This window comes from Balaenoptera musculus, chromosome 12 (assembly GCF_009873245.2).
Source record: "Balaenoptera musculus isolate JJ_BM4_2016_0621 chromosome 12, mBalMus1.pri.v3, whole genome shotgun sequence".
Lineage (NCBI taxonomy): Eukaryota > Metazoa > Chordata > Mammalia > Artiodactyla > Balaenopteridae > Balaenoptera > Balaenoptera musculus.
In genome coordinates, this window is record NC_045796.1 from 85,437,608 (window position 1) to 85,453,396 (window position 15,789).

Sequence of the window (15,789 nt, forward strand, 5' to 3'; positions counted from 1 at the left end):
AAAAGTCAAAGGAACATTCTCAGGTGTGTTTAAGAGGCTGCATGGTTCCCATGGAAGAATGTGACAAAGTTTATCCCCATGGTTTTGAAAGAGAAGATACAAAATAGATACCTCTCTCCATGCGTTTTTAACACTGGAAAGGATAATAATGTCTATTACGGTTTCAGAGTGGAGGCTTGTAATAGCATTCCTAAGAATTCCTTGAGCTTAGTCCTCAATCCAAGACAGACAACTTAAACCACCTGCCAAATATTTTTGATTTTACATCATATTAGGCACCTTAATCTCCAAAGTATTAAAATGCAACTCATCCTAGCTAGATGTCTCCTTGGCTTCCCTGGATCTGTTTGTGGTACTAGTAGGAACCCAGGCTCAGACCCATAGAGCTATCTTTCTTCTGCTCCCCTGCCCTTTGACCCTATGCTCAGTTAAGGATCTGATCTTGACTCTGCAGTGTCCCTTTATCCATTTCCTTTCCTACCACCTCTGAACCTTCATTTCTTCTTTCTTTGACTAGTCACTTCCTAATTTATATTTCAACTTCCTCGTTCACCATACTATAATCTCTCCTTCCTATTACTGCCATATTCATCTTTCTGTAGCCCAGATTAGACCTCAAAATATTCCTCACTAAAAATAAACAAAACAAAATACAACAGAAAAGACTTAGCAGCTTTTAGTAACAAATCAGGTAATTGTTTCCATGGTCACAAGCCCTTCACTCTATGGTTTCTAAATTACCCCCTCTGTCTGTGTTTTTCTTCCACAGACCCCATGTTATGGTGAATTTTGACTTGCCTCTTGTTTCTTGCACATGCCACACTCAACCAACCTCTATGCCTTTTCCTCCTCTGGGAATTTCTACCTGCCGTTTCTAGCTCCTTGAGTTATATTTGATGTGGGTAGCTTTGAAGTTCTATGTGGCTATCTTTGAGGTGTTACCTCCCTAGTGGTCCATTTTCTACACTGCTCTCTGCCCCAACTCAGATACAGTGCTTGATCATTTTTTATTAAAGCAAACCAGATTAAAAATTCAATTTTTCATCAATCACTCAACAAAGCCTTATTGGATGCTTACAATATACCAAGTCTCTGCTTGGAGTTGGGAATACAAATCCAATAAAAGGTTTGGTCACAGAACATAGGGTCATCACTACAGTATTTTCTGTGTATTTTCCAGAAAGTAAGAATCCATGTTCCACCATTTTATGACCAGTCAACCTTTTGCTTTCTTTGCTCAATATTGTCTTGGAGATCAGCTCCATGAAAGGGCTTTTCCCATGTATGACACTTACCCACAGGGTTTTATGGATATGTGAGCTAAGAGAATATTGTTATCATGTGTAGATTCTGGGGAGTGTGTGAAGGGAAGATGCTTTCAGGAGTCCAGGAGGCAAAGTTTGTCTGGCAGTGACAAAATGCCTGAGTTGGCCACTGTGTGGTAAAGCTTGCTGGGGTTGGGTGAGGGTTATCAGAAAGATGGACATAAACATACTTAATTTATCCAGCCTGAATTAAAACGGGGAGAGGACAACTTGAACTCTTCTTCAAGGACCATCCATAAAGGATAGATAGATTGTGTTAAACGTTTCAATACAGCCATAATTTTTCTGAACACAATCTATGAGACATCTGCTACATAAACGTAGTTGCACATAGACAAAGGGGACGAAGGGGACTACTAAACGGTTGCTTAAAAGAGAAGTAATACCTCAAAGACTTTTTCTGGCAAGATTTGACACCTATAGAAATCACGTAATAACTAAAGCAATTAAAGAGCACAAGAAAATATCCAGGGTTGCAGTGTTGCCACTTCCTTTCATTACCAGCAGATGTTTCGATAATATCCTGGTTGTATGTTGGAATCCTAAGCACAGGAAGCAGGATCTGCTTAGGGAGTCTGCTACCAGTTGCCATGGTGAAAAATACAAATACAAGTACAAAAGAAAAATAACAATTTTTCTAATGCTCCAAAGGACACTGTATGATTAGATTACTTTTCAGTGCTGGCAATTACATAACTTTAGTTGGTTGCCCTGAGGCTTAATTTTAGATCTAGATTTTTACTATATTTTATCACTGATGCCTAGTGGGTTAATTCCCACCTCCATCCCTTTGTACTAACACAACAACTGATTGTTTTCAGGAATATATAGACACACACACACACACACACACACACACACACACACACACACACACACACCGGATGATCCTCTTCTTTGGCTACCTGAAGAATTAATAGAAAAAACCCCAAAATATCTGTCCATTAAAAGGCACTAAAGAAGCTAAAAGTGAAGACTTTTGCTTATTTTCTCTTTGAATTTATAGTCTTGATACTTTTATCTTAACAATTTAGAATATAATGAAATATTGGCTCTGTGCCAGGTTACTACAATTGAGCCACATCAGTACTAAAATGTGCCACGTAATCATTGAGGTCAGATTCATTATCATTACTTTGTATCTTGTACAAATACTCCTGAAATATGCATAAAAAAGACCAATTCTCCTTAGACTCTATTCAAGGTAAAATCAGGACTTGCTCACCATTGCAGTAAATAAAAACAATTGTCTCCCTTTTGATACCTGATGTGCATTACTGAGCTACAACACTCATCTACATAAATGAAATGATGGAATTATGAGTTTCCATGTTCTGGGAGGCTTCTGTAATTGTAGGAATATCAGCTAAGAGTGTTAAGCTCTATGTAAGTATCACAACAGCACAAATATGCTGGAGAAATTGATAATGTATTATATCCAATTATGTCAGCAGGCTATGAATCATATCCAATTAACAAGATGCATAAGTGCATTTTATGTGACGCTCCAACATCATTAATTTTGTGCTTAGCACAAGCTGCTCAAACAGTATGATTTCAGTAATTTCTAGCATCAGTATTACAGCAGCATTATAAATTCAATGTAAATTGGAAAATGAACATCTTCGTCTTGTTTATATCTGTGAAAAAGCATTTACCAAACACAGGAGCACGTTGAACCAACACTTGCTATTGGAAAAAAGAGTCTGGAAGGTACCACAGGGATCCTATGGTACCACTGACTCAAGGCAAGTCAGTCCTGAGGAAGCCTAGCTACCCAGCCAAAGCCCCTCACATGGCTCTCTTCACGTCCTCACTGAAGTAAAACAAACACGATTGTTTTAAATATGAAAAATCAAGAAACCGAAATTCCTACCTCCCAACAAACTGAGGGAGGTAAAAAAATTGACCAAGTTCAACTCTCAACATAAATTGCCTGCTTATCTTAGCATTTATGAAATTGATTCTTTACTTGTCTGGAAAATCTCAGTCTTAGCATACATTTAAAGCAGTTAGAACTTAAATTTTTTTTCTACAACTAGTTATACAGTAGGGATTTTAATTAAAAATGTTTGACTTCTCATTTAATTTAAAAAAAAGTAGAACTCCTACACAGATGCACAGGGTAACATGTTTAAGTAATTATACACCAACTTTGAATTCAAGTAATTAAAATTAAAAAAATAATCCTTAGACACTTACCTCAAAGTCGAGGTCTGAATATCGTGATTTTCTTCTCTGTTAGATATTTTGTAAAAAGAAGAAAAACCAATAAAGTTATGTTCAGTCATTCAAATAATACAAAAATTACTGCTTTCAATAAGATAATCCTGCTTCATTGTGTTATAAGTATTTCCTGCACATAAGACTCTGTGAACATTTTTATGATTTCAAACTATTCCACTCACATTATTCCATTTTCACTTTGGACTTCCTTTAAAATTGAAGAATACAAATATACAACATATTTCTCTTGGCCTCTTAACTCTAATTTTTTCAATAAGGAAAAAAAATTAAGTGAAAATTCACACAAAACATTCAATCTTGTGGGAGACTTTAGGACTACAGCAAAACTACTTTATAGACACAAAGGGTTCAAAGCTGTGTGGGAAAATCATCTAGCTCTCAAGACCTTGCACCATGCCCCTGCAATCTTCATTTCTACCAAATTCTATCCAACCCTCTGTCTATATTCCAAAGTTCTATATAGGTCTCACCCATAAATTTCTTGGTATTTGGTAGTCCTCCAGGACAGGAAAGTCCCTCTCAGTGCTAGGCATTAGGAACTGAAGTATTTGTTCTAATTTAGTAAAACGAATAACAAACAGTCTACACCTCAGCAGGACATGGATATAGATGTAAATACCTCACTATACCTCTGACTCAGTTAAACAGTTCTCGAATCTAGTTACAGATAAATATGACTTGATAAAATCAGGAAACATGATTAAAATGAAATTAATGTGATTATATAATATTAGTGCAGGGAAGGTGTTCTAAACATCTGCTCTAAGCAGTCACTGGATTCTTAGAATGATTAGCTGTAGAAGGAGATAGCTGATAAATATAGAAAGAGTGCACCAAATTGTTGGAGATCAAAAGTTTCCATACAGGCTTTTTTTCTCTTTTCTTTTCTTTTCTTTCTTTTTTTTTTTTGAAGACGTGGGAATGAAATACGGGGGAATTAATAAATATTAAACAACTTGTAATATCCAGGAAGTTGGGAAAATATATAAACCTTTGGACAAACTTCTTTTCTTTTATTTTTTCCTCTTCTCCCATCCCAATAGCTATAGCGTAAAGTTCAATAACCTACGAGGGAATCATATCCAAGACAGGTGAGAGATTCTTCTAACTGAGAGAGAGAACTTCTATCAGGAGAGAAAGAAAGGAACTAATGCAGTTTACTGGAAAATATGACTAAATTTCTCCAGTGAGAGTTAAAATCGTCACTATAGACCTGGAACCTTCCTAGGTAACCAACCCCACAAAGCATGTTGCAGTAAACAGAAAGCAACATACCCAAAGAGAGATTTTGTTTAATCAAAAGTTTAGAAGTTCTGAAATCATTTGATTTTGGTGGGGCTGCTTAAAGACTGAGAACCGCGTCTTTCAGTGCTGTTGTGGAGAGCGCTGAGAAGGGTGCTGCTTTATTCAAGGGAAAGTCAGCCTGAGCTCACTTTGCTCCCTGTGGCCAGCATACCCTAGGCCAGCCCTGGTGACATCCTGCAAGAAGAGACATGCGTGGGAAGCTGTTTAACCCAGCACTCCTTTGCCATCTCCCTGCCACTGCTGTTGTCTGACTGTGCTGTGTAAGAGCCAGGCTCCAGCGCACTGCAGCCCGCTTTGCTGTGAGATGTTAGACCAAATGTCAGGGTTTCCCTTCTACTCTCGGACGCTTTGCCTTCTTGGCACTGTGACTCAGCAGGACACTTCTGTAAGTATACGTTAGGCAAAATTCTTTCCTAATACAGCAAAATCCAAGCATGGAAACAGTGTTAAGCAATTAGTAACAGAACATGAGTCACACGCCTTGCGTTCCATTTGAAAATTAAATAGTGAAACCTAATGAAAAAGGTTCAGTTAGCCAGCAAAGAGGCCCATCCACTGCACGTGTTGAGGGCTTCTCTGTTGCAAAGGTCCTAACAGCCATGTGCTACCTTCTTCGTTGAATGCAAAGCTTCATTGTTGCCTAAGAACTTCATGTGTTGCCTAAGAACTGGAAATGTGGATAGATGCATATTGCTGAAGGCTCCTGATTTCAGGAGCAAGAACAAAAGATAGGAACCCAGAGGAGCAGCAGAGATAGATTCTCCCTATGAGAGCAGACGCCACCTATGCGGATGTGAAACATGGAAAAGAAAGCGGATGTACTCCCATCAATAAGTCTCTCTCTCGTCTATTCACTTTATTAAAATCACATGCTAACCTAAGGGTATTGCGGAACTAGCAACCTTGAAGGATTAGACTAGGAAATGAACACGTGAAGCAGATTTCAATCGAAACAGCCGAAAGATAGTTGGGGGTAAGGTGAGGAGGTGGGGTGGAGAATACAGCAGTGAAGACGTAAACATTAGAGAGCGGAAAAATATGTGGCGGACTTTGAGAGTCCAAGGGAGATAAAATGTGCACATTATTCATAACCGCACAATCCTGACCAAGTGTTCAGACCTTTTATAAAGTGCTTTCACGTTTGAACATGCTAACTGCCCTGTGGGATGGTTAGGAAAGTACTATGCATTATCCCCGTTTATGAATGAGGACAGAAAACTGAGGACCAGAGGAGTTCAAATAACTTGCCTACTTCACCTGGGTAGTTATCACATGGGCTGGGATTCCCACCCAGGTCTTCTGCCTGCAAACCCTGTGTTTTCTCCACTGTTGCTCAGTAAGTGCTCAGTGGTATAAGGGGTGATGGTTCATAGCCATGATAGTTTGCTGATTGTCCCTAGAACTCAGCAAGAATAACATTACGGGATCCAGTCAATCCCAGGCTGACAGCAGTGGGACCGAGACGCTCTGCAAGCATAAAGCAACGTCAGGCAGATGAACTTTTACTTGTCAATTATATTTTAAAGGAGAAAAAAAGCATCGATATGCTACTTATTTGAGAGAAAAATCTGATGGAAATTTACAATAATTTGTGTCAAATAAAATAACTTAAAATCATTCTAACATGAGATAGTTTATGAGACATGATGCAACACAGTGGCCGACTTCACTTTCATGATGGGTCTCCCATCGCAAAATCTACTTTATCTTAAAGAAGTATCTGCATTGGGAAATCTGTGATGGAATGGAAGGACCAGAATGTTAACTTCTGTTTATCGCTTCCTCATTATAACACTCATTATCTCTCAGTCTGTTTTGCAATGTGCTGGAGAGTCTTTCAAAGCACTGAAGTCCGTGGAAACTGTGACTGACTTACGTGCTCATTCAAATGTCCCTCTGAGATCTCTGGAATGTTATTGTAAGGTAGGAAAGTGGTTAGAAAGAATGGTTATATGTTTAAAAGATGAGAATCAATGAAGAAAAGTGATCAAGTCATAATGATTTTTATGATAAGTTGTTAATTGAAGAAATGCTACATATAAATTTAAAATAAGCCAGGATGGTGTTGACATATTTTAGGAAGATATAAGTCCCTTTCTCTGTACATCCCCCAGTTCCCAAATAACTTGATACAAATCATCCTTTTTGTCATAGTAGGTGACGTTTCTTTTATGCTCTTTCCTTTTCTTAATTTCCCACTTAGAACTCACCCCAACTTCTGTTCTGTCCTCAACATTCCATTAAAATTCTTGTTGTCAAGGTCTCAGATGAGCTCCATCTGGACGGTTTCTAAGGTCAATTTTCTCTTCTCATCTTAACGGACTCTCGGAAGCTTTTGAAGGTTAACAATCCCTTCCTCATCTCTCTCAGCTTTTCCTTTTGTTTTCTTTTCCTCCTTCTTATTTGCTGTAGTTCTGCCAAGTCTCCTTTTCTCGCTCTTTCTCATCTCCCTGCCTTCTAAATGTTGAGTTCCATACTTTTCTTTTTTCTTATATTCTCTCTTGGATGAAATCATTCATTCCCAGGGTTTTCAATACCATCTTTTAAGTTGCAAACACCCTTTTCTTTCCCGTCACAGGAAATGTTGCATATCTAGTTGGTGAAGCCAGGCATTTAGGAGTCAGCCTTCAGCCCTCCCTGCCTCTCATCCTGCACATCAAATCCACCAGCGGTGCCATCTGTTCTATATCCAAAACACATCTTGATCTGCCCTCCACAGTCAAAGGCATTCTTATCTTTTGTGTGGATGACCTCAATGGTCTCCTAACGGTCCTCCAGCTTTCTGCTCCACTTCTATACCTCTCCCACTACCACTGGATCCTAATCCTTTCTATTCCAAACCATCAAAGTGATGGATGGATGGACGGAGAAATGATCATGACAGTTGCCTAACTGTCCTCAATTTTTTCTTTCATTTTACAAGGTTCTGCAAAATCTGGTCTCTTCTTCCTATTCCAACTCAGTCTTAAGAAGCTTGCCCCTTGCTACACGTGTCTTCTAATCCTATGAGAATATTCCAAGCTCTTTCCTGCCTCAGGACCTCTTCACCTGCAGTTTCTTTTGTCTGAAACACCCCCGATCCTTCGGTGCCTCACAAGCCATGTTCCTCCTTAACTTCGTTGTTCACCCTGTGGAGCTTCAGAAGGCCTCCCAGACCCCCTCATCTAAAGAGGCCTGTCTCTCACACTCCATGGTTATTTCCCAGCACAGCACACTCTTTTATTTATTTATTATTTATGGGTGTGTTGGGTCTTCGTTTCTGTGCGAGGGCTTTCTCTAGTTGCGGCAAGCGGGGGCCACTCTTCATCGCGGTGCGCGGGCCTCTCATTATCGCGGCCTGAGCACACACTTTTAGATTATTCATTTGTTAACAGTTCATCATCTGTCTCTTCCATAGTGTTTATTCACCACAGGGGCAGGATCCACATCTGTCTTGGCCACTTTTATATCCCTGGCATCTATCAGAGGGCCTGGCATAATAGTAGACATTCACAAAATTATTGATGAAAGATTGAAGGAGCTACACTATGAAAGCCAAATAAATCCAAAAGAATGACTTGTATTTTGCTTGTGTTTTGTTCTTTTTCTCAGGAATACTCCAGGAGAATTTGGATAAGCATGTGGGCTATATACACAAAGACAACCATTTTGAATAGATCTATTGACAGCCAAGAGGATTGAGACCATTTAGAAGAATGCAGGCCTACCACTAACAGAGGGGAAAATTCTTTAGGATGATTTCAGAGTAAGAAAATGCACACCAGTATGAGGCTACTCAGAGGAATACTTAACAAGGATGTGTATAATGGCATCTGTCCATAGTGAAGCCTTGTAGAATGATGAATAATTTCTCAAAGGGAATACTTAATTGTTTGTGCCTTTGCAAATTAAGTTGGACAAGATACTAGAAGATTCACAGTGGGGAATAAATTCCATGGACTAATAAATGCCAATGTGACTGCCATTAAGAGTTTCCATTACAGACTGAGCAATGAACCCACTCAAGGAAAAAGCTTTGATGTCAAATCCATTCAAAATATCTGTGTAAATGAAACTCGAGAATCATTAATTTTGAAAAATGAGTTATTTGAGCTAATTTTGCTTGTACGCCTGCATAAAAGACAAAATTTCCTAATCCAGGAGCAAAAACAAAACACTGAAGAAGGGCAAGCCTTTCTTTCACCACAGCTACATGAGGAAAAAAATTTTCAGAAAGAAAAAGATGCTCTGCCCAATGGTCAGTCCTACAATGGTTTCTGTTAGTGACAGAAGTATGGCCATAACATTTTGTCTAATTTCCTGAATACTGACCTAGTACAGCAATCGAGTTTCTTTACCGATATTCAAGATATAATGGTAATGAAATAATAATCACACGACCTTACATCTGAAGTGCTCCTTACAATGTTCAAAAGGTTTTTCACATACATTATCCAATTTGATGTTCACAACAGCCATAAGGGAAACACCTGCGATGTGCCACTATAGCTAAAATGTTTTACCTTTCAAAACCATTATGCTGAGAGCTCTATAATTCATGTCCAGAGGAAAAATGGTGTATAAAAAGTTAGCCTAGAATGGTGTCCCTTTTTACCCATTTATACATTGAGAGAGATTTATCTGAGTATGTTTTGAGATACATTGTTAAGTTATATCTGAATGTTCAGAAAACCTGGAGTAGCAGAACTTTGTTTAAAAAAGAAATTGTGCAATTTATTATCTAACTCTGTTTAGTTATGAGAAAAGCTAAGGCAAAGCTAAGCTAAGCACTTAATGTGCTTACATTGGAGCAAAGTGTTTCACAGGAATTCCAGTGATGGCGGAACTGAGAAGCCACAAAATGGACCACGAGGGAACCCAGGGATTCACAGGAGAAGGAGCTACTGCCCACCACTGCCCGCCAGGCTGGATGGACAAAGGGAGATGACACAGCGACCTAAGCCCGGGGGCTGAGGCACCTGGCAGAAGCTGGAGGCCCTACAGAACAGCTAAGGAGACATGAGGTACTGCCCAAAGCAGAAAGAGGGGGAAAAACGCCCTGGATTCATTCTTTTCCCCAACCTCCAATCTCTCACAATGTTTCCTAGTGGCCAATCTTCTCACCCAGGTAGGAACCTGTATCAACCCCGAGAGACACAGGGGAAAAAAGGGTGAAGGTGGACCCTGGACCTGCACACAAGTTGGGAAGGCTTTGAGTAAGGAATTGTGTCCTATTTAGATCTACCAGCTACAAGCCATCGAATGTTCCAATAAGTCAAGACAAATATTGACCTATCTTCTTACAATGATATATCTATAATTTTTCAAAAAGTAAATAGAACCACAGCCCAAGGTTTAAATTATTGATATATCTCATAGTCCTCAATGGCTTGAGAACACCGATACCTCTTTTTTCCCCACTTGCTTCACAGTACCTCGTAGTTTTTTGCTTTATATACATACCATGCACTCAACACATTTTGCTCATTAATTGAAGGTGAATGACTTAAATGCTGATGACAATGTTAAGCAATTAGAGGACATCTAGGACTGAAGCTATTGTGAGACATTCTACCATGTGCATATTGCAATGAATCCTTAATTGTGGAAATCTAAAATTTTCAGAATTGCTTAACAAGTCCATTCTGGGAATGGATACAGTTTGAAGAATGGCAGATAACATATTACATGAAAGAAAGACACAAGATAATATTAAGACGGGAGAGAAGCTGGAAATGCTTTTATGCCAAAAAACTTGATGCATTTATTAAACTTTCTACGCTGAATAATTGGGGGTTAGCTGAACAAGCTCTCCTGGAGGTTGGAGCCTTTTCTGCTGGCACTGCCTTCAGGGTTGGGGAGCCTCCCTCTTGCTTTGTTGCCTCCTGCTTATTTGAATAAATACTTCCACCCACTCTTTGGCTTTGTTTCTTTCTCCTTTGACTCTTGTTTTTCCTCGCCTGCACTTTTCCTCACCAATACTGCATTCTGGGCTGCAACTGACAGGTTTTACCCTCTTCTTTTTCTTCTCCCACCACTTCCCACTTTGTCAAGTTGTGAACACCCACTCCTCTGGAGGCAACTTCCTGAATTACTAGGAACATCTTTTTATTACATCCCTGAAAAGTCCCCAAGGCATCTGGCCGTCCTCTGCCATCCCAGTTTCCCAGGCAGGATGCCCCTGTGGCTGGAACCTCCCTTCTCACTCAGAGAAGACTCAGATTGTTCTATGGTCCCATGGCTGCCACATAGTCACTCACTTTCATCTTTGTATTGTCTTCTAGGTCTCAAGACACCTCCTGGCTACTGTTGCCCCCCACACTCCATGTAGATACTCTAGTCATCTTTCTGCTTTTCCTCTATTGTCAGAATATCAGCTTGCCTGCTGGTTGACTGCAGAGAGAGTGTGGCTCACTCCGCCCACAAAGGAAACCACACCAGACTTTATCTTCATGGCCACAGTCTTATCTCCAAAATCTGCTAGCTGTATACATCTACACTTCATCTATTTCACGTCTTTATTCCATAAAACCAAGTGTCTGTCCAGGGTTAAATGAACTTTATAAAGTTACTCTCATGCTAACGTTCAGGCACATGACTGTCTCTTTGAGACAGCGTAAAATTGATCAGGACAGAAAGATTCCGGTCCTAGATTTGCTGTGCACTTACTCTGTGACCTTGAACAAATGACTTTACTTCAAGGATTAGAGCAATTTATCCATTGTCCAGAGGTGTCGCGAAGATGAATTAATTCACGTTTTTAAGGTGATTTGAGGATCTGCTAATGAAAGATGCTATATAAATGCTAATTTTTATTATTCATTCCCACATCTATATATTCAGCTGTCTCCTAAAATGGTCACCCTAAGCAATTACTAACTATTAAACTCTTTGAAAGAATGAAAATGAGGAACTGAAATTTCATTCTGAATCCTGAATTTTCTTCCTCTTCAAGATGTAAGCCTTGTGATTTCTAAGTCATTTAAATGCAGATCTTTTGGCTGAATCACATTTATATATGATGCTTATTCTTAATAATAAGGATATGGAGATTTGGAAAAATTACCACTGAACAAAGCAGCACTCAGAAATTCAGTCTATTGTTCAAGCACATACAACCTGTACAATATCAAACCCAGCAAGGTTTTAAGCCTTTTAGACATAAAGCATTTTTATAACAAGAAAAATATTTTAATGCAATTCCATTCTAACCCCTCTAGCACATTTTAAAGAGCCATTCTATGTAGAAGACTCCATATGGTCTTTAAGATTATTTACAGTGTTATGTTATTATATTCACACTCACTGAAAATTCTTGTAAAAACTTCTGTGATTTTGCATAAATGTTATGTAGTTTGTGCTTACGTGGTCATTATTTTAGTAGACCTGCTAGTCTCTGGGATATTCAAGTTAGAGATGGAAACAGTGGCTATTCTGCTAATTCAGAATGATTGGATGCTCTTGTCTACAGGGAGCTCCAGCCACTCAGGAGTGAACTTGGACTTACTTCCCCTATGCCTTTGGTTCCAAGGAATGATTCTCCTCAGAAACCCTATTCTGTTTAAGACTGATCTACTGATAGAATTTCAGGATTTATTCTAGATTCCCATCCAGGGTAGAATTTCCTCAACACAGTTGGGAAAACCCTCAAAATTACACCGCACATCAAGTCACTCCAGCCTTTCAGGGTGTCTCTTCATCTTGGCCTCGTAGAAGGCACAGCCTTATGGGAAGAAAGAAGGGGCAATTGCCTCTGGGCACTTTTGAACATTAGAACATTATCAGCAAACTTCTGATGGAAAGAGTAGGCAACCAATTATAGTGTCTTATGAAATAATCTGTTATATTAAGACAATTGGCAATACATATTTAAAAATGCATATATTGCATTGTATACTGAACATATGCAATATATCAGCAGTGGGTTTACAGCAAAACTTCAAGACAGAGGATATGAAAGTCACATACAAAACAGTAACAGGATGTATGTCAAAAGAAAACTAGACATTACTTGTCTTACTTGACTTAGATCTTACTTGATTAATTGTAATACAATATGAGTGATATTGATACATGTTGACTACTCTTTACATCATTTTGTGGGTAGAAAAGAAGCTGAGGGGAGCTTGCTTTTTCACAAAAGCCATGTGGTTTGACCTCAGAGTCCTGACTCTTGATCTACTTGATTTACATCCCTCCCAAGAGTTCACAATTTAAGACCAAAACATTTAGGGTCATAATTCTGTAAGAGCTAAGAAAAATACATTTCCTCTGAAAGATATCAGTCTAAGGTAATAATAAAGTCTATAATCAGTGTAATGGTAGATCTCATTGAAACATTCCAATTTTGTTATTTTAACAGCTGCCCTCACACAGAAAACCCAGACCTTGGTTAAAGTTTGCAGTGCCATCCAGAAACTACTTTAACCACCAAAAGACTTCTGGTACCCAAGAAACATCAGGAGAATCTTCTGTTTGTTTAGGAGTGGTCTACTTGGTTCCCATTATGACAGATAGGTATCGTTTTAATTATAGAGGGTTCCTTTTCAAAAATATGACCTCGAGAAAGGGGATTCTGATGCTCTACTGGAAAAAGCATATGTCCAGAATCTTAATCACAACATACCCCAAATTCTTGGACAATACATAACTGCAAAAGCTAATGTGACTCTTCCTCCCCAGTGCAGTGCCCCATGAATCTATCTATCTATCTATCTCTTATCTATTAATCAATCAGTCTATCTATCAGTCTATCATCATCTATCTATCTTTCAAATATCAAGGGAAGGCTTGTTCCATTGCTTACTTCTAAAGAACTCATTGATATCGTTGATCCAGTTTCACTTCTCGATAATCCCGCATTTTCATCCAACTCAGAGGCCATGAAGTTCTTCACAGCTGTGCGAGGCTCAAAGGGCAAATTCTGCATATGTTCCTGGGGTGCGAGATGTTGCTCTAAGTTCATATTGAACTGGTCCATGACAGGAGGATTCATGTTGAATTCAGGATTCACTTTGTAGTGCAATAGCCTTTCGTGGGGCAGGGTTTCCATGCCAATATTCATTTTGCTTTCTTCTTTCATTGATGGCTGGGTATTAACAGAACTTCTGGGCATCACAATATAGTCACTCTCCATCATTCTTTCTTGAGGATGGACGATGTCCATATCCGCCCCTCTCAAATTATCATCCGTACATAAGTACACAGTTCTCCTCAATTCACTGTTCTCTTTTTTCAAACATTGATTGCCCAGCTCATTCATACTCATGGGCATGTGCAGACCTGTGGGTTGCTGAATAATGACTTTGGAAATGACGTTTCCAGGTAATGTTGAATAGCTTAGCCCTTCAGGGTTTGTTCCCTTTTCTTCTTCATCATCATTTAGAGAAATCCTGGAGAGGGTGCCTGTTATTGTTGCTGCTCGGCAAGGACCAATATCCTTGTGAAGAACTGTGAATTAGAACATAAAAGTAAATAAAAGAAAGTTAATGCACACTTATCGATTACTATCGTATTCTGTTGTCCCTCATTTTACTAAACATTTTCCTTAATAAAATAAAAATTATTAAAAATTATGTATCTATTTTTTGCACATGGTCCAAATTACTCAATCACTTTGTGTTGAATCTGATATGCTCTGATAGTTCTCAGGTAGCCCACAGATAAAACATATGGGAAAACTGATTAACAGACTTTCAAAAATCTCAGTGCCCTAACCCTAAATAACTCAGCCTAACTTTTCAGGGGAAAGGCAGATTACCAGAGAAATTTTCTCCATCAATCTACTGCAAAGGGCTTTATAAAATTATGGATATATTCACAAGAGTTTGACTTTTTCTTAAAGGGTTTTCCCCTAAAGTATTCTACAAGTTCTACTCATTAAAATACTCCTTGAGAGAGGTAATCAATGAGAATTTCATCCTACTACATCAGAAATCCCTTCAAAAATTATGCCCATTGAAAACTAATGAGCATTTATCTGTGAAGTCCATATGGTCAAGTAGATACAGGGTTCAAAAGTATTTATCATCTTCAGTTCCATGCAGGAAAAGTAAGGCATTTTTTAACAAGCTCAATCCATAAGCTCCAATGCCCTTGAGGGGGTATTAAAAGTGCCAACTGACTTTAAGCAGAAAAAAGCTGTATGAGCCTCTAAAAAAAACCTGTATGATAGCAGAAAAAACCTGTATGAGCCTCTAAAACCTCCATTCCATTTTAAGCCTGCAAAATAATGACTTAGGAAACTTAAAAATGCATGATAACTTGTAGTAAGAAAGAGAACAAAATAAAAACATAAACCACACCAAGGAAAAACCAATCAACAGAAGAGTTCAGAATTCTTTATTAAAATATAGTTTAGTTTTTTCTCTTTTTTGCCTCTCTAGAAAGAAGAAAATCATATTTTATGTGTAATGGAGGCAGAATGACTTGAAGCCTGCTTAGTTGTGGACAGCTGTCGGTTTTGAGGTCAGAGAGAATGAAATCCTGAAGACGTGTTCTTGGTCATCGTGGTGCTGAAAGCACACAGAACAGCACTATGTGCAAGCTGGTTCAACACGGGCTCCCAGTGCTGCCCTATCAACAAGCAGATCCATTGCCATTGAATGTTTTGTTAGGCATAGGTAGCTATAAAGTATTTGGTTTATTATCTCCTCATGAAAAGTCTCAGACATATTCAATTTTACCCATTATTATCCAGTTCTCAAATAGCATACTAATTATTATGCATTAGAGCAGAGTTTGCAAAATAGAAGATTCTGAATGTCTTTCCCTATTACAAAGAAGAGAAGCTTTCAAATTAATTCAAGACATGCATCATTCATGCAATATCTTTTATCTTTAGAGATACTGTATTTAATCATTGTATTAGGTCTCTTTCTTCTTAGATATTCAAGATGTTATTCACCTATACTCCAATAAAAATTTTTTGAAA

The 15,789-nt window shown here is 38.6% G+C and overlaps 1 protein-coding gene across 2 annotated transcripts in view; it reads right to left on the reverse strand.

Moving 5' to 3' along the window:
- ADGRB3 (adhesion G protein-coupled receptor B3) overlaps window positions 1-15,789 on the reverse strand; it is a 780,347-nt gene that overhangs the window by 13,428 nt on the left and 751,130 nt on the right. For both annotated transcript variants that reach the window (XM_036871882.1, XM_036871883.1), the window contains exons 28-29: window positions 13,663-14,306; window positions 3,528-3,563 (exon numbers count right to left, since the gene is read on the reverse strand). In XM_036871882.1, the coding sequence (XP_036727777.1) occupies window positions 3,528-3,563; window positions 13,663-14,306 (680 nt within the window). The remainder of the gene's footprint in view (window positions 1-3,527; window positions 3,564-13,662; window positions 14,307-15,789) is intronic.